The 19,955-nt window shown below is 34.1% G+C and overlaps 1 protein-coding gene across 3 annotated transcripts; it reads right to left on the minus strand.

The window, feature by feature from the left end:
• Positions 1-484: 484 nt before the first annotated feature.
• Positions 485-16,563, minus strand: LOC143464678 (uncharacterized). 3 transcript variants are annotated; one of them, XM_076962601.1, is made up of 17 exons: positions 16,463-16,563; positions 14,000-14,128; positions 12,636-12,821; positions 11,985-12,128; positions 9,326-9,483; positions 9,067-9,232; positions 8,535-8,725; positions 8,220-8,388; positions 7,975-8,103; positions 7,224-7,381; positions 6,804-7,013; positions 4,890-5,074; positions 4,127-4,426; positions 3,575-3,609; positions 2,622-2,812; positions 2,260-2,457; positions 485-1,947 (listed from the first exon to the last, which is right to left on the minus strand). In XM_076962601.1, exons 5-17 carry the CDS (start codon positions 9,452-9,454, stop codon positions 1,630-1,632), a joined length of 2,379 nt encoding a protein of 792 aa, XP_076818716.1. In that variant the 5' UTR covers positions 9,455-9,483; positions 11,985-12,128; positions 12,636-12,821; positions 14,000-14,128; positions 16,463-16,563; the 3' UTR covers positions 485-1,629. The 3 variants fall into 3 exon arrangements, with proteins under 3 accessions (XP_076818716.1, XP_076818717.1, XP_076818718.1); XM_076962602.1 differs by lacking the exons at positions 12,636-12,821; positions 14,000-14,128; positions 16,463-16,563 and adding an exon at positions 12,204-12,374; XM_076962603.1 differs by lacking the exons at positions 12,636-12,821; positions 14,000-14,128; positions 16,463-16,563 and having other exon boundaries at positions 11,985-12,192.
• Positions 16,564-19,955: the final 3,392 nt, after the last annotated feature.

Here is a 19,955-nt window from a genome sequence, read left to right on the forward strand (position 1 = left end):
GGTAATGTTAGGTAAGATCAAGTGAACAGACATGCAAACAGAAGAATGAAATTACTTAGGACTGAAGACGAAGTTATAGTAGAACATACATCTGGGTTAGGTTTACATCAGTTTCTGTGTGAATTACAATTACATGCAGTTAAAATTTAACTGAAAACAAAACACTTTCAATCCATGATATTCCCATTGAAATAGCCAAGACTGGTAGCCTTAAATTTAAATGTACGATCGATTTATAGAGTTATAATCACGAAAATTTTTATTGAAATAATACAATCAGGCATGTGATGAACATGACGATCTACAGTCTACACGAACAAAATTTTTAAATAATTATGAAAACAAACCCATACCAAGAAGAACATTCTCACATATACGATGGTATGGAAATTCGATATGTAAGTACGTGGTCAGCGTAACGCGGCGTCAACCATGTTTCATACAAATCTTACAATACGCGATTTCATAACGACTGCGAAACATCTCTAAGAAAAAATCTTTATTATGGGAAGTCCCACTTCGAAAATCACTCGGACCAATCCAAGTTCTGTGCAGTTTGCAACACACCAGCACAATGGTTGCGTAAACTTTTTCACGTCACTATTTCCAAAATGTTTGAAAAAGTTTCAACAAACGTATGAAAGCGCAGAAAATTGGAAGTAGTTTTTTACAAGTGAAGAATGAAAATGTTTTCAGCAATTTCATGATACAAGCACGTAGCGAATAAATCCTTCTCATCTGCGGCATCGTATGTCAATCGTGCAAAAATTACTTATTCCAACATTGCAGCTGAAAACGTGGTGCACCAGTGCGGCCAAATTGCATTAAGCAAAGTGTTTCTTTTAAATAGTGGGCGTGATTAGACACAAAGCCGATTGATGTCTTCTTATATTCGTCCAACACTTGAAATGACGATCAGGTTGAAGTCGATCCATGATGCACGAATATTTGTTTGTGATTAATAATGTTTTTAAAAAATGTTTGGGGTATGAAAGTTTTATCCCCCCCTTCCTTTGCTTACTTAACGCACGAGTCAGCACAGGTGGACAGAAAAGTCTTTATGCTTTTGCGTCGATTTGAATAAAACAACGATTATGTCTATTTTAAGCGGCCTGCAAACCTTACTATGAATCGCAATAAGTGATAATGCCAGATACTAAGAAAGGGTCCTAAAAGCATTCACCATAATATCTTAAAATGAGAATAGTAGTTGCAAATTGCATTACCTGCAGTTTACCGCATTCTGGTTTTTCTTTTTGTCTTGTTTTTTAATCAGCAATTATGTCAAACGGAGCTGAAGGTTGCGTCATTCATTGCCAGTTATCTGAACTTTTGGGTTCATTTTGCCCAGAACACACTTTGTAAACCACTCACTTAGTCCTACACTCATTACAAAATACCAAAGCAAATGCTTTCAGCATCATCCCCCAATTATAATTATGTATACCAACACATCACCATTTCAGTGATAATGCTTTCCAACGGGGTCGCTTGAAATTACAAATTTTCTGCTAAGTAGAACTGCCAACACCAAATTTGAAAACATCTCATAAACTTCGGAAATCCTTCCACCTGCTATGCGCTGACTTAATGCGTGAAGTAAGGTTAAAGATCAAACATGAATTGATGCTAGCTGCCGGGTCTATGGTAGCATACAAGACAATAGCCCCGGCAACCGGCTTCAGGCCTCCGCGTACAATTCTGTGTTTTACAGGGTTGGTTCTCATCGATGCTTTCTTCGGCACTGGTCGTATCAAAGAAACTTCCCGATGTTAGGTTTCTATCCCGCAGTTCTTGCCAAGATTGAAAACAGGATTCACAGAGATTCTGCCTTTCTGGTATTCCGCGATTCATACAGCCGGCTGTCTTGCATTTGTCTTGATGTGTGGAGGTGTCGACGTAATTGTTTCCGATATCACTGGGTTCAAGCATGGGGGTGGAAAATCTCTGAGAAAAAATATAAAAAATTTCAACCCAAGATTCTCAGCTGTGGCCAATAATATTTCCAGCACCCGGTGAAACGGAACGGAAGAGTAGCCAAAGTGTTAGTAAAGTTTACCAAGACGTGTTATATCTATTTCAGAAAACTTAAACATTATCCTTTTTTATGGTTTGTCTGTATCTAAGTCCTAACTTACAGTATATTATGTTCTATGTATCCATATATGACAGTACACTATAGATACAAAAACATAACAATTTGTCCAAGATAAACAATTTCTGCCAATATGCAGTAAAAATCTTGAACTTTCAACTTACTGTGTCGGTTGATTCACAGCTGATCCTCGTGTAGTAGTCCACCATCAACCGAAAGAAACCACTTCTCTTGTCAAAAATCAACTCAAGCTTAACTTTGTCTTCTTGTATTGTCCGGTAAATGACTTCAACACCGGGCGCGTCAATGATCAGTCTGACCACGTCACTGGAACTGTCCAGTCTCTCAAGCTTTGCCGTGACCTTTTTATGGACGATAATCGCAGTTATAAGCCAGTTGACAGAATATTCACACTTCAAAATTGACACAATTCAAAACTGCACGATAGTATAACTATTCCTAGTAAAATGGATTGGTGAGTTAATAGTATTAGACCAGGAATTTCAAATGACAGAGCACACAGTACCTTGCTCGCGGCGAACTTGAACGTATCTGCTACAAGTTTGAGAATTGTGAAGAATATCAGACTGACATTCTCCACAGTCACTTTAGTTGTGCCTTCATACGCCACTAGCACTCCGTTTGAATATCGAACTTCACTCCTGCGGGATGATGGGGCTGATGACATTGCTCTGGATGCAACCACGGACTCTTGATCTGAAGAAGGACATTTTCTTAAAAACCTTACTTAACCAAAAGCTTGAAGCTATTTATTTGAAAGATGTGCGTGGACAAGTTTGTTGAGCTAAGGAGCAAATTTACCACAGCGGGATTGTTCGAGAATAATGCTTGAATAAAAACCACAGCATTTCATACTGCAATTACAATTAACGTTAATAACACTTTCTAAGGTTATGAAATACAGTAGCAAACTTTGACACTGCTAAAAAACTGACTTAAATTACAACATGGTATTATCCAGAGAAGAGTCACTTCTATAAACAGATTGAGAGATCGATAAATCCAAAGGGTCTCGCCGGTCATTACTTCATTACGAAGAAAAATACAGCAGTGAACTGTTCGTTGAAAGCTATTTTTCCAAGCTCCATTGTTTACTTAACTTTCAGTAAACTAAAATCTGGCTGAATTCATTATTCATAAACCAAACTCAAAAACTCAAATCGAAATAACGAAAACGAACTTTTTGCATATATTTTTTTCCTAACTTAACCGCTCATCTGTGACAAACAGCTGCGTGACCTACTTACAGTGAAATAATGACGTCTTAACTCCATTACCCTAAAATGTCGCTTCTTTTATAGATGTTCACACGATGGCACCAGCGAGTTACGCGATGTCGTAACGGAGGTTGTTCAAAAAGTAAATCGCAATAATGAACTAAGGTGTCGAAAGATAATTTAGGTACATGTCAATCTAGCATGCGTAACAAGATAAGCATAACAAGATAGAATTACTCACCAGCATGATAATTTTCGCTTGCCAATGCACTGGGTCTGTGGAAATAAAAACATTAGATTTCATACCAACGTGTCACCAAGCAAAGTATCTATTGCAAGATTACGCGATGCTATGCGAGCCTTCTCCGATTACTGAAAAAAATCTGCTGAAATGATTGATTATTACTTGTACGGGAGTTCGATTACTGTAAGTTTGTATTGCAACACAAATCATGTCGACACAGCATAATATTTACGAATTGAGTTTAACGACCTCGCAAACTTTGTTACAAATTGTAAATTCGCTTTGAGGGAGGTAAACATTTAGTGTCTGTACAATTGCTGGAATTTAATTTCACAACTATTATTGGCTTGTAACATGATCTGCGTATTCCGACTTTCCAGCGTAATCACGTTAATACAAGCCAAAAGATAGTCCCAACGGGACGCAAACGCGCGGTAAAACAATATATTTTATGAACGTGTTACGTTGAATGGTGCTATATGACAAAAAATAATCTAGTGGGCCTGGTAACTGACTTACGGTACTAACCAGTAGCTACAGACTTGTTACCTTGATATGTATGCACTCGGGTGACCTGTCAGTGCACTTTCTGACGGAGTTGAAACGATCTTTCCACCGAAAGTGGAGCTGACCATGCCCGCGGAATCTGGTACACACTCTGAATCATCCAACGCTCCGATGCTGTGCAGGTTCGCTTCCGCTTCCGCCGATCCGCTAGGTAGCGACTGCTCCCTGGAAGCAGGTCTTGCCGGATTCAAACTCGCGGCTTCATTGGTCTTGCTGTTGCTGGAATATCCCGACTCTGATCTAGCTTGTACGTGTTCTAAGCTTCTCACCATGGACGATGTCCTGGTTAAAGGAAGCAAACGTGCTAACGAAATATCTATTAACTCAATTTATGGTCGGTTATGCCATACTTTAAATATTTTGTGCTTAAAATTTTTTACATTTCCTATACAAAGATAATATTCCGCAATTCTAACACGGAAAACACCCTGAGCAATAATTTTAACATAGCGCGATAGAACGTGTATTTTTACGGTGATTAAAGCAATAACTCCGTCATCACCATATAATTTACAGCAACCAAACACGTCATTTTGAAAGACAAATCACCCGGAGTTATCTCAGGCTGTATAAATATCGCGCAAGGCAACGCGTCACCAGAAAATCATCAACACAATATTTTCGATAACAAATTAAGCCAAGAAATTGTAACCAATAGAAACCTTTGTCTAAACTAGGATCAGTGATTACTGATTATATATAATGATTACTCAATAATTGCCAAATATTAAGATGCAAGTCGTACGTGTTCAATGATGAAGTCATCGAAGTATGCACCGAACGTCCATCCGGTATCACACTCGTGGTAGGGATATCTGGTCCATGTCCTGACCCAATCGCTGCCGGTATCGGAAGAGTTGCTGATCCAATATCATCGTCCTCATCATCGGGCATGTAGTCGCTCTCAGCCTGGTAACTGAGGCTTGCAGGCTGGATAAGATGAACGGTATTGTTCAAATGACGATATTTAGTTTATGATTATAAGTAATGTCTTACAGATTTAACAACAAATGATCTATTGATTAATTTCTATTGATGGTAAGGTTGCTTGGTCATAAGACTGTTCAGTGATGGGGCGGATTTCAAATTTTTCACGGTTTTCATTGCATTGAAATGTCTTTTGAATCCCAATAAGTGGAACAACAATTTAAATATACTTAATCTTATACGGGAGCACTTTGTACTTTCCAGTTTTTTTATCATGCACTCAACTTGTATTTGTAATACATGAACACTTCAGCACCCCCTCAGTTTCGGTCAGGTAACTACAAATTCAGTTTGTTTGCACATAACATATCTTTAAACGACAAAAATCGTAAAGCGTTAACGAAATAATTTTTGATGCCGATTTTCACAAAACAGCTGTTTTTTTACTTTGATGCTGTATTTAGGATTTAACGATTAATCGTTTAAACCCCGGCGATCAGTAAAACATTTGACAAACTTTGTACACTCATCAAAATGCAGTAAACGATAGCCTTCGCCTAAATGCCTCATTAAACGCAGCCCAAAAGATCTGGCATTTCAGTAAGTCAATGTTAATTTTGCTTTGTTTGTCTCAGTTTTATTTATTTGATGCTATTTGTTGACCACAATTAACCCTGCTTTGGCGTCGTGCATTACATTGGGATTACGAATATTATAGCGGATTTTCATTTGCTGCTGTTGAATTGTTGGACCACTCCCAACAAACCATAGCAGGATACATTTCCTTTTTCCCTAGAAACATTGTCAATGCCTAGAATCGGCTTTAAAATAAATCGATAAATTGACTTTATAAAAAAATTCCTAAATCAACACCATGGCGGTTCGCCACGTTTCCGTTATTTAACAAATACTAGGTCTTTCCTACATACAAAGTTTAGGTTAACCAAGTCAGACAAATAAAATAAGGATATTCATCAAGAATCATGCTAGAAAATTGTTTCAATACAAATGTAAAAGATTTTTATTTCGCGTAAGTGCGACTCTCGATAATTTCTGCGGTGGTATGTTATTAATAAAGGACAAAATAAATAATATTTGTGTAAAAGTCCCTTATAAAAGATTAAGCATACGCCTAAAACTAGACTTCGCTTTATTAATAATCTGCGACATTGCGCAAATGTAAAAGATGTGTTATTTTTGGCTAACATATTTATCAAACACACGTCCGTGTTTGATAACATGGCTCGTGTGAGATCGACATTTGCGCTATTCATAGAAAAACACTTCAATTTTTAATACAAAGGATATAGGCTATAATAATAATATTACCCCGTTGCCTGTAGCTACGAGCTATATAGCTATGGCGCAATTATCGATATGGCAAAAGAGAAACTAGAACCAAACTATACTGACTGACTTGCTATTTATCTAATTGTAAATTTACTGTAGACCCCATACGAAAATGGAAAACCCGATGGAATGAAAGGGTAAGTCATAAACGCACCTAGAGTCCCACCTCGAGCTATTAGGACGTGGGTTTGACCAAATAAAATATATAAATTACCGATAATAGGAAGAATTTGAAGAGTAAAAAATTGCATTGCGTAACGTTAGAATTCGGACATGTTTACAATGATCCATCAGGCCATCACAAGATTACAAATCAGCATGACTACTTTCAACAACTTGTGCCAACAAAAATGAATCAGTTTAACCAGAAAACAAATCTTACTTTGGCAGTGCTGCTACTGCTTTGGCCTTCTTGCAGGACAAACCTAACAAGGTTGGTGGTGAGACCTAAATTCCATGTCCAAAGATGTTTAACTACACTCGGTTCCATGCCGTTGACCAGGGGTTCAAAGCAGGCTTTTATCATTAAATTTGGGTTCAAGTCCCGGTTCTCGCGAGGTAAACCAAAGTCTGGCATCCTTGCAGCTAGCACCTGAATAAAATAACAAGGATTTATGTTGAAAGTCCAACTTCGATTTGAATACATTGTTAAAAACCAAAGACGTGAAGTAAAATGCCAGTGGAAAAGTTCTCAGTATAACAGCATCACAACAATCGTCGGCAAAAAAAAAACTTGTTTATTTTTTTCGTGAAATGATGAAGATGAACTAAAATGGCAAATATTCAGCAAAGGTTCACCAACCTCCTTGAAATCTCTCTTCATGGTGTAACCAATTTTAGTCACGAATAAGTATTGCTGAATTGTTTCATCTTCATTTTCGTGTGGAAGAAGAAATGGCGTTTTGAAACGTTTGAAGTTGCGGGTAACAAGGGGTACACACAAATCGCGAATGTCATCGTCTACAATGTTGTGTTAAGTTATGTTGTATATACCCATGAAGTAGAATAGTAAATTGAAGGAAGTTAAATGGCAGCGCAACAGCGGAAACTGAAACCATTCAGCAAGAAATCATATGACGTCAGCTTCCCATGCATGAAAAGGCATGATTTATTTACATGTCTAGTCAGCGGTAAGTTTCTTTCGGTGAAACACCCAGGTTTGTACCTCCGCAACGTTAGAGCATATTATAATCCTGTTGTGAATTTTATATCATGCTTGCAATGGTTTCGTTTTAATATTTAAAGCAAACAGGATTTTGCGCAAATATAGCAGACTTCTCTTTCTTTCAAATAATATGAAATATTCTCTTTGAAGTCGACTATATTTTAAGAGAATTGCACTGGTACAACTTTATACTTCTGCAAAATGCATTGAACCGCTCCCCATTACATAAAGTAAATCCATTTAGTTCGTTCATGCTAAAGTCGCGTTAATCCATGCGTTTGTTCGCATACAATGAGTCTTGTATTTGGTCAGAAAGTGTCTCTGTTAAATCGAAGAAATTTGTTGTTACGCGGATACGTGGTAAAATAAACTTTGCCAATATACGGACTTGTGGTGAATTCATCGGTGTACACCAATGGTGAAAAATCTTGCCCGTGATGGAAAAGATAGACAAAAGATTTCAGACAATCTTCCGGTTTCAACAAAACTGGAAGAAAGATAGACGAAGGAAAATCATCTGAAAGAAAAATACCATAAATCACAAGGTAAACACCTAATACGTCCTTTTCCACAAACGTATAACTCGCATAAAAAATAGTGGCCTTTGCAGATGTTGAATTTTGGTTGTTTTACCGTTTTCCTCATCAGATATGACGATGATCGGCCGTCGACAAACGTGTGCAAGCACGAATACGTGTAGTTGAGAAAGTCCGGAGTATACTGGATGCTGAGAACTGTCAGCTTGATCAAGGGAACGAGTGGAAGACGCCTGGCAGGTCTTTTGCCATTCACGTTTGATCCCCTTTGAAGTTAAAGAAAAGTTTGATTTATCACACTGATGTGAAATATCACTTTGATTCATTATTTGCGTTTAATATACTAATACTCTGTTAATACGTTAGCAAATCGTTGACCATTTAAAATATACGATCTTTCAGTCTATCTAACCTCTTCAGATAGTTCCATGTCATTCCCCTCGTGTGTGATGTTGAAATGATGCAGCCAACGCTCACCAAGAGGTGAATCCAACTCCAGTTGTCCGTGAAGAGTTTGACTGAGGCAGCGACGGAACAAGAGGACGTAGTCTGGGATTCCATACAAGATCATTGAACATGCATGACAAAGCGAATTACCGTCCTCTGCAAAAGAATAAAAAATGATTAAGAACTAAAATAAATAGTTGGTAGAATTGCGTTCAAATACAAACATAATCTGTATCTATGGTGATCAAAGCTTGGAACGTTGAAATTATCAGAAAAAAGACAAATAACAGCATAAGAAATATGGGGACTGGTAATGGGACAATTAATTTAATTGTTAATTAATTAGAAAAGACCAGTGAATTGTTATATTTGGCATTGGAGTCGGTTTGTTAAAATAATTCAAAATAAGCGTTTTTGTTTGTTGTTAAGCGGTTTTGTTAGAATCGTACCATCCGATTCATAACCAGGCATAACAAATAAACAAAGGTAATACTAACTTGGTACAAGCAGGGGACAGACTGCTTTGGTTACTCTTGTCCAATTAAATAACTTTTTATTCTGCAATTTGGCAACATCGTCATCTTCAATAAAGGTTTTGGCAATTTCATATTTTTCTTTGTTGTTCAGTTGCCCACAAGGAATAACAGGAAAGCTTGGCATAACCTGGAAATACATACAACATCAAACTCTAATCAGAACTAAGACCAGAAAAATGACTCCATACGATCAATCGGATTTAAAGATTTTCAAAATTACTTTGCTTGTTGAGTAAATGCTGTATTCTCCAGCAAATATAGTCTCCATTGTAAGAAACCTCAGCATGCCAATGGCAACCTGTTCTACTTTAGACTCTTGATCAGGTATTTGACTGCTTTGTCGCCCCATTGTTGTCACAATTGGTACTTATAAGAATTCTAAACCCAAAAATATTTCCATAACATAACTTGGTAGATAACTCGACAAATGGTTTAAAGTACACATTTTTTCTCTATAATTCTCTTCTGCATAAGTTGACAAAAAGTCAACAGTTATCAAACTAAACTAAAACTAGCCAATAGAAGCACGTCCTCATAACAAAACAAAGTCCCGAATCAATTGTTACAAGGTTCAGTGAAAATATAAAGCATTAGAATTTTTACTTACAAGCTACATGCTTTTGAAAATAGAGGATATTTTATAATTTAAATGTGATAATAATATTTTGTTTAAAGTTATTCAATAAGCCTTAAAAATAGTGCATGCATGCAATTTGCAATCAAGATCAAGCTTAAATGATTTTGTAAGATAACTTTGTTCGTTTCTTCGATTTATGCAAGTAGAAGAATTCAGGAGACTTTTTCATCGAATAATATTCTTAAGACCAAATGATGTTCTTCATCACAACAGTTTTCTCTCTAAAATCTTGTGTTTATTCCAGACGTTGATGACTTTTATGAGTTCTTTATTGGGAACCTAACGTTGATTTTTTAATTAAAAAAGCTCTTCATTCCCGTAGCAGCAAATACCAACGGAGACAGAAATGATTACTGAGGGCAAACATCCATTGCAATAAAACCAACATATGGATTTGACCAACTAATATAGAGATAACATCAATCTACTGATATTAAGTAAAATCGGAAAAGAATTTAACTTATTTTAACAATACATGTTCTTCTTCTCCGTTCCTTTCTTGTCTTTTAAAATGTTGTTGAGTTTCAATGCTTCACCACACTATTATTTTTGAATCCTTGTGTGTAATTTCAAACAAATTTGACATAAGCAACCTCAAATAACGTTGCATTTTTCCGTTTGCAACAAGTCAATGACAATTTAACTTACCACCATCATTGTATTTGCATTTGGTTTCCAAGTTTTATGGGCTTGCTAACCTACCATGTTATAATACAATTATGTTGTTACTATTTTGCACGTATCAATTTCTTGGCGCCTTTAGTTGTTCTTTTTTTGGTTGTGAGCATTTCCAACGATTTGTATTGTATTTTTCCATCTGCACAGTTGAAGGAAAAAAGAAATGATGCAATATCAGCCAAAACAACCAAGAGCATTCCTTTTCTCATTCATTCATTTTCATTTCCATAGTGTTAATAGTAACTTTCAACGACAAGCTGGGAAGATAAGGTCCCATTTGCATGCTCCATTTTCGTAGTTGTGACATCTTCATCTAATATATACATATTGTGCATCTTTTCTTAGGTGACTTTGCCAAATATCTTGGCAAATCTTCTTAATAATTAACAAAGATGTTGTCCTTTTTTACAAATATTTCACTGCTTCTTGATTGCAAAAAATTGAGCTTTTTTGTATAATACAATTCTTCATCATCCAACATTTGCAATATGTGCAAATAAAATTCAGCAAAAACTGCAGATATGCAGCAATTTGATTCTTGTAATTTTCAATATTCCTTCTTCTCTTGAATATTTGTACATAACATATGTACTATTTGACTCCTTAAATGTGTTGCCAGAGGTTTGGAATGCATGTTGAACACACTTCAGGAGGCCAATACTAAATGCAGAAGTAACCAATTCAAACATCACAACCAATTTGAATACTTGTATTGTGTTCGATAAGAAGCGAGAAAACACAGTGTGTGAACCATTTTACTGCAATAGCAAACAGCATTTTTAATTCAAAAATAATTAGGAAAAAATCGGAAATAGTAAATGTATGTTTTCATTGACATAGAAAAATAAATACTGATTTATCAGTACACTGCACATAAAGTCAAAGTGCTGAGTAGCATAACAACTTAATACAAAATGGGGCGGGAAAAATTCAATTACAAATCAACTGTAACAAAGCATTGTTGTACTTTCATATACGACAATTTGTATTTACTACAAGATAATATTACCACGCCAGTTTAAACTCTCCAGAAAACTGTGTTAACAGTGAATCATAGTATTATTTTAAAATCTACTGTGTATGTGGAATCGCAAAAAGCATCTCTTACAAATATCAAAGATATCACCAAAGCATTAAATTAATGTACGTGTTTTATAAACCTTTTAAGCTGCTCACAAATATTTGTGTCATACAAATAAAAAAAATTGATGTGGACTTTTTTTTTTAATTTTCACGCTGTAGTTTGCAAAAATTCAGTCTGGCACAAAAAACAGGCCAGCTTGAAAAGTTTTCCAAGTGCGCGGGGGATTAAAATTAAATACAAGTATAATGATTATTGTTACATCTTGTTCCGCAGGGAATTTCTCACCCAATAACTGCAAATTTTCCAATCTGAACTCTGGAGTGCAGGTACAACAGAGTAGGCTATCATTTTGTATCTCCCAAATTAGGATATGAAGTGGTGCCCCATTCGGTATTTATTTGATATTAACATGGATTAATCCTTAAATTTTATTCTAAATCGAAAAGCAAGGAAATAAAACACGAAAGGTTGAAATATTACCCAAAGGAAAAATTAGCAGTCGCTGTAACTTCTTCATATGGTGTGACAAATTTTGAAGGAAAGGAATCAATCTGTAGAACCAAATCCAAAAACTAAATCCATACAATGCAAATTGTAACGAGACCAGCTGACCAGCTTTTAGACCTAAAACAGCAATAATGGCAGAATTGTTACCGTAATTGTTATCGCTGGTTACATCGTTACGGTGTAATAGCCTACCTTTACACTATCGCAAAAGCAGGGACCGGCATATTTATCTACCATATATCGTTTTATCATTTAAATTAATCATAACTAGGCCTATTAACATAAAAATATAACAACGTGACTATTTTTGTTGCTGTTCTCTACTATCGTTACTCGTATCATACGGTACCTCAAATCGTCAAAAAGCTGTCTAATAAGTTATGTTTTATTTATCTTGCATTTTTCAAGGGCAACAATAATTTACGGAATCTGTAAAAATGAGGAACTATAAAATATTTTATTTCAATGTTCAATCATTGTAATAGCATTTGCTGAAGGGCAAGGTAAGCGGTAATGTTTTGCGTAAAATCAGAAACTAAAACTTCCAAAAGATAAAACTGTAATTCTCCAAGTCAAAAGAATTCATCAAAAAGTTAAAAAGTAAAATATTTTATAATTTCTCACCTTCCGATTTCCAGAAATCAACGTTGCTCATTTTCAACAACTTCAGCGTATATTTTGGCTGATTTGTAGCGCATTAAATTTCAAGAACAAAGATTCAATGGATCAAATGGTTCTATACCATTTCACAATAAAAAAAGAAGAGACCCTCTCTCTCTCTCATTCTAACCGGTGATAAAAACGCTCCACCTAAATTAATAAGTGCTCTTCATACATAGAAAACATAGATTCAAGTGCATGTCATTTTTTTGTTGCAAGTTTAGATAATGTTGTTACGTTAAAAGATAAAATAAGAAAAATAATACACTAAAAGGTAACCAAAACGGTAGCTTAATTACAATAAAATGACTTAGATCTACAGTTTATCATTGGATATTTACCATAGAACGATTTCTCCTTTTAAAAATTTAATGCATAGCGCAACTTTTTTTGAATTCTCTATTTTTTACAGGTTATAGCTGAAAACATCTGAAAACTGTGTTGATTTTAAAAAGAGGTTTACTGTAGGCTTATCACGCATCAATTTTGTCGGTATTAACATTCATTGCCATTATTTCAACACTGAACTCTTGACGTTGAGATGTTAACGTTTCCCTGTTAAATTTTTTTATTACACCGAGATAAATTAAAAAAGCAAACATAATTTAATCGTACAAGCGTACTTCGAAATCACCTGCCATGTAACCATAAATATACGAAATGCCACGAAATCTCGTGCAAAATACACATTTTTTATATATGATAAAGTAATCAGAATAGCCTTAAGCTTGAGCTACTTTGATATCTATTGATAGAGTTGGTTACTTGCTTACTTTTTGGTCAGCTAGAAAACTGCTTAACAAAGATTTAATTGATCAAAACAAATGAAATTACTAATGCATTTTTTTCAATAATTTTTTAAAAGCGTTGTTTTTAAAATTAAAAAGTAAATTTCTTCAGCAATAACTTTAACAAATTTTTGGCCGAAACTTTGCCAGTTTTATGACATAAATATTGGTTTTTGTAATGCAGTGTCATTATTGCAGGCCATCTGTTAGCCTAATTACCATATGAAAAATGCTTTCATATTGAAAACATTTCGGACGAAATTTTCTACCAACTTCTAAACGAAATAAAGCGATTTAAGCAAGCCTCAATCAATAAAAAGTTTAACTTGTTCTGCAATTACTTTATCCGAAATAAGGAGCTACTTATAATAATATAAAGTTAATTTATACTATTTTACATATTGTAAGTTTTTCCATAAAATAACGGGTGCATTTATAAAAAATAATCTTCTGTACATTTTTCGTAACATTTTTCTCTGTTATTTCCTTTACTTAAATAGTACTTAAATTAATTCCACATATATTTCAAATAATAATTACCTTCTAAATAATTGCATCAAGCACTAAGCGAAAATATCTCGTACATTAACTTGCTGTGACTTAGTAATAGATAAGCTATGCTTCTGTTGACATATTTCCCTTCCATTGCTTTAATTGGATTCTTGTTTACTGTGAGATGAAAAACATTATGAAAATATTGATTTCATTTAAATTTCTATATATTAGAGATTTGCACCGATTAATCGACAAATAACCGGTAGAGGGATTTTTTACTGGTTAATCAGCATCGGGTTTTGATGGCCGACTAATCAGTTTTAATAACTGACTATTGATAAAATTCTCCTAACATATAAGATCCTTAATTTTTTCAGAACAATTTATATGCTCTTTAGCATTATCATATTTTAGTCTTATTATTCCGAAATATTGTATCTTCATCATTTTACGTTTTAGTGTTTTAATCTATTTTTTTCCCGTTATTTAGCATATCAATATTATAGCATCTATAGCTCTAAAATATTTCAAAAATTTTGACTACAATTACATTACTTCGTTTAACAACCTTTATCCCTCTTCACCATTGACACTTTGTATAACTTAAGAAACATTGATATTACAGGTTATATTCGCGAAGGCCCTATAGACGTAAAAATATTAATGTTTGGTGACAACATGAAGTAAAAGGCAAGTTAAAACCAAATATGACAATATAAATGTTCTACAATATAAGAAAATGTTATAAAAAATACTTTGTTTTAGATTTTCATGTCATACGTTAAAATATTGACTACATGAATTACGCTATTTTTCATCAATTTCTTACTTTCATGTTTTCGATCAATTTCTACTACATCTGGAAAGCATGAGGTAAAGTGTAATCTTTATATTATTATCATTTTATCAATGTTAGAAGGGTTCCAAAATTTCATTATATTTTCCAACTTTGATCAAGAAAAACACTTTGTGAATGTATCCAGCTTGTTGTTAATATAGTTTAGCTTTGTCTAAAAATTCATAGCTAAAATAAATTAACGTAAAAATGTCGTTCCACGAAATAGACCTTCTATTAGGATTTCAATTGACCGGCGATATTTGTATAGTTTAACTTAGTTTCATAAAATATTGCACGGTTATGAATCAATATAAATACAAGGTTGCTGCGTATATGTAACCTTTCTGTTATCCTAATTTGTTTATAATATCTGTATATAGCAAAACTTATCGTGTTCAATCCTTTTAATGTTCTGGATTGCTTGAACAGATTCAGCGCTGTTCACGACAACAACGTTTGGCGCGAAATTTGAAAGGTTTATTGTGGAAGCAAACAAAAGAAACTGCCGCTACAAAATTTTTCAAACGCTTTATGCTGGTTGGTCCGGAATGCCGACGGAACGTGCATGTACAGAATACAAATATTTATCCGTATGGATTACTTAAATCTGCGTGACCAAGCTCTAAAGTTAAACAATCCGTGCTGTGACAGCCTATTGCGAATTTTGACTATGTTCTGCATCGATCTTTTAACAAATTTGAGAATTTGCAAACTGCCGGGTATCGCTCGATTTTCTAAAGCGAACTTAACTACAATCTTATGTAGTAGATATAGATATAATGATGAGTGTGAACAGAATTATAAACTCTCTTTGTCAGTTTTAGCAACACAACACGCTGATGTACAATTTTGTACATTTTTATCCGCATAAGAACTCACAATGCGTCTGCATATTCAAGATGACAGATATATAAGGTTAGCAAGTGAGTGTTTGCTCAGTAAAGTCTACACAAAAGCATTTTGAAATGAAATAGAAAAATGCGAGGCCGAGACCAAGATATTTTAGACTCAAACAACATGGAACAAAAGGCCTATTATGTTTACGTCCTATAAATAAAACGATCCAACAAAAGCACTCCGTTGTTACAACCAATCATTTGTGAGCCAATGAATACCTTTCCACAAAAAGAAGCTCTATGCAGCCATTATACAGATCGTAGTGTAACTGTGATATCCATAAGAAGCGGCGACTTAAAATGTGATATCTGCTTATTAGCTTTTTATGTAGTAAAATTTGACAATCAAAACAAAATGTACGTCAAATCTAATTGTAAATATTTTGTCACAACTATTTTGTTAAAACTGAGAACAACAGCAAGCGTATACACGCTATACTTTATGTTTCACACAAAGTCATTTTATCAAAAATGGGTGTAAGAAAAGCCATCAAACATATTTTAGTGGTTTATAATTTCTGATATAAAGTTAACCGAACAAATCTCGGTGAAAAAAATAGCCTACAGTTTAAAAAGAGAATAAATTGCTATTTTACAAAAGATGATCTGAGGAAATAAGCATAGGAAATTTGTTACCTAGCCAACAATCAGTTTGCTTTCTATACGAAACATAAGCTACTATATGAATAAAAATTTAAAAAATAATAAAAATTTTGATCAAGGCTTTTTGAAAAACATCATAAGGTTATATTCACTCTTCCTTTAGAAAATTACCTGCAAACTTCTGATGAAAATCATAGGTTAACCTCATCGTGCTTATAGTTTGTCGAAACGCACTGAACAACTGTAAATCCTACTTTACTATACCATTTGCTGTAAAGTTCAAATTAATATTTAACTTACTAAGGAAAAGAGTTATCGGGTCAAAGTAAATATAGAAACGTTTAATCGTCAAACAAAGTAAAGTTATATACAACATACAGTATAACGTAAACGGGTCGTATAGAATTTATATAAACGATGCATTCACTAAAAGCATGTAACGCTTCCTTTGTAAATTAACTTTATTCTATCATTTGCAATTTATGTCCCTCCAGAAGCAACCACTTTGTATCGTTCAATTTTATGGACTATATAGCATAGCTATACCTTTCAGCTAACCTTGAAAAAGGAATGATAGCCTTCAACGATTTTCTGGAATGGGTCTCGCTGTCTTTTTCAAAATAGGAAACGCTTCGTTACACTAGTTTAACATACACTGTAAATGCTGTACGCACGAGTGGACGACAGTTATTTTATGCCCCATGAGCTTCATTTCAGGTGTGACATGTAGTGTAAAATAAAACCAAATAGACCAATATATGTTGAAGCTTAGAAACGTGTATGTAAAAGATTGACCAAAATCGGCACCTGTGTGCACAAACTATGATGTGTGTAAATGTAAGTGCACAAGCCCTGTTATAAACGATAGGAATATAAGCTTACTGCAAGGCTGCGTCTAAACCGACATCTTTGGGAGAATCCCAAAATCGGTAACATTTGAGAAAAAAAAACAATAAAATCATTCGAAAAACGATCAATAAAATTCTGTAAAAGACTGAGAACGCAATGTTAAAAAAATCAATTTCGATGACATCATACCTGTTTTAAAGTAAATGTTAGCACCATATCCAAATGATCAAGTTTTTACTACTTTTTGTAAAGTCTAAGTAAGCAATAACATAATGCTTCATCTGGCTAAATAATTTTGAATGTCATTCTAGGTAAAGATTTTCATAAAACAATGCCAAAACTACTGCACATAGTTAGTTTTCTCTGCTGGTAAAGCTTCTTCTTTTATTTTATTTTCTTTTAAACTGCTTTTGTTATCGACAAAATTAAAATTTTTGCCAGCAACCTTAACAGTTACCTCAAATGCTTAAATAAATTTGTATAATACAAGCGGTGATATAGTGCAGAAAAGATGCAATTGTACAAAATAATGTTGAAATGAAAAGTAGATACGTTTTAAGAAAATCGTAAAATTTAAACTTTTTAATACCTGGCTATGTTATGTCTTAGAACAGTTGCCGAACAGAAGTTACAAATCAGCATGAAGCTGGTTACCTGTTCCCTGGTAACTAATTCCCATAGACTTATTCGAATCATGCATTTGGTTACTTGTCATATGCTGGTTTCTTGTTCAGTTACTGATTTGCAGATGAAATTGGTTACATGTTATACCATTCATGTAACTATAATTATTAAATAAAGATATTTACCGACATTGAAGAAGTAACTGAAGAAGTAACCAGTGAACCGGTAACCAACTTCATTCCAGTCAGTTACATAGCGTAAAACGTTTATAAATCCAAGAATAGTCTGAACTGAGCTCTCTCTCACAAAAAAACCTCAAATTATAGTCTTAATGGTCGTTTGTAATTGATAGTCAGTTATCTGTGTCTTAGACGCCGGTTTATCAATGCTTGAAAGGACATTCCTACAGAAAGCGTGTTATCTGATACTCCTTACCTAACCTGTAGATTTATGCTATACAAAAAAAAACAAAGAATAGAAGTATAGATAAAAAAGAACAATATCAATCTTAAAATTTTCCTTACTCTAGAGACTAGAACTTCAAAAGTCTGGTCAACTCAGAGTTGTTTGACCAAGTGTAGTCAGCTTAGCATGTTCCGTGAAAATTAATGTAAATATATCTCAATGTAATCTTGTCAAAAGTTATTTCTTTTTGATAATGGGGAAATTGCAGTTGCTAGTGCAATATTGTATTCTTATTTTTATTTCTTCAGTATTAAAAACTTTTCAGGGCAAATTTTTAGCTGAGGTTTATCATGCAGTGCTTTGTCAAACATTTATATTGCTCCTGCTTTAGAAGGAAAATGAATATGATTACAACCATTTTTAAATGTTTTAAACGTTTTTACATAAAAATATTAACGAAAACCTTTTGTATATGGACCCCGTTGTTTGAAAACATGTTACTTTTGGGGTTTACAGCGATTAAAAGACTCATCCAACTGAATTGATTGTATCATGATGTGAATTTAATCTAGCGATAGTTAACTAAGCAATCAGCTGACACCTCACACATGATATTTCCACTTTTACGATTTCGAACGCCTTGTGTACATTAAATAACAAATGGTATTGTTTATATCTTTGGCGACGACTAAACTTTCTATAACCTCAAGTTAAATGTCTTTAAACAAATCTTATTAAAGAGGCCTTTGTGTTATGTAGCCTTGAAAGGAATTTTTACATACTTTTTACAAGATATCATAATCAGAACACAAAGTTAAATAGACTGCGATATGTCAGCGATAAATGTCGTCAAGTGATGATAGAATTTGCAGAAGTTTTGTGTTCTTTAACGGCGATAAACACGAGTGCTTCGGTAATAACAGGAAGGGCTTTGTTGTCTCAAGCTGCCAACACCAGCTTTGTTGTAGGATTTCGTTATGTGGAAAGTATAGGAATAACGAATTACTTTTTCTAAACAGCATAACGGTACTGGCGTTGTATTTTTATCCAAGCACTGGTATCGAAACCGACGTTAATTGCAAAGTACCAACTGCCCACCTCTGGACATGGAAAGAGCTAAACTCATAAACTTGTTAATTTTAGAGTTCGTTCTATCTTTTACTCTACAACAAGTGTGTTCATGTCTTAAAAATATACTGTAAGTTAACTTGCTACATGGAAAGCTTGACGGCTGCTAAAAATATCTTGTCAGAAAATTTTATTTTGAAAAACGTTATAAGAGTATTGCTAAAAATTTAGCTAAATATTTTTCACTTGTGCATAGAATTGTTTTAGCTCATACAGTAATTCTACCAAAAAAAAACAATTAATTAGAAATTGTTTTGTACCTAAAGGGCTTTACGTACATATGAGACTCGATGCTTTTAATGTACGTCACTTTCGGAATTTTGCTTCTATTTAAACATTCAAAAATGTTTTTTTCGCATGGTTTTGTTTCGCTTAATGAGTTTGAATAGCTTAATTTTAAAACATATGACGTTTCATGTAACTCGGAAAAAAATGAAACGCAAAGTATATAGTCTATGTGCATAGGCTATTTATCTTTTGAAATGCTAGCTACCAACAACTGTTGACAATCCAGTCAGCCCAAATAGACTATACAGCTAAGACAAAAATTAAAACAAATATTTGTTTAACAAAGAAACGGAAAGAGGAAATCTAATGTTTGCTTTATCGATTGAAAAAAGCTAAAAACGTATCATGTTATTATAAAATGACACCTTAA

The sequence above is a fragment of the Clavelina lepadiformis genome, chromosome 7 (genome assembly GCF_947623445.1).
Source record: "Clavelina lepadiformis chromosome 7, kaClaLepa1.1, whole genome shotgun sequence".
In the NCBI taxonomy this organism is placed as follows: Eukaryota; Metazoa; Chordata; class Ascidiacea; order Aplousobranchia; family Clavelinidae; genus Clavelina; species Clavelina lepadiformis.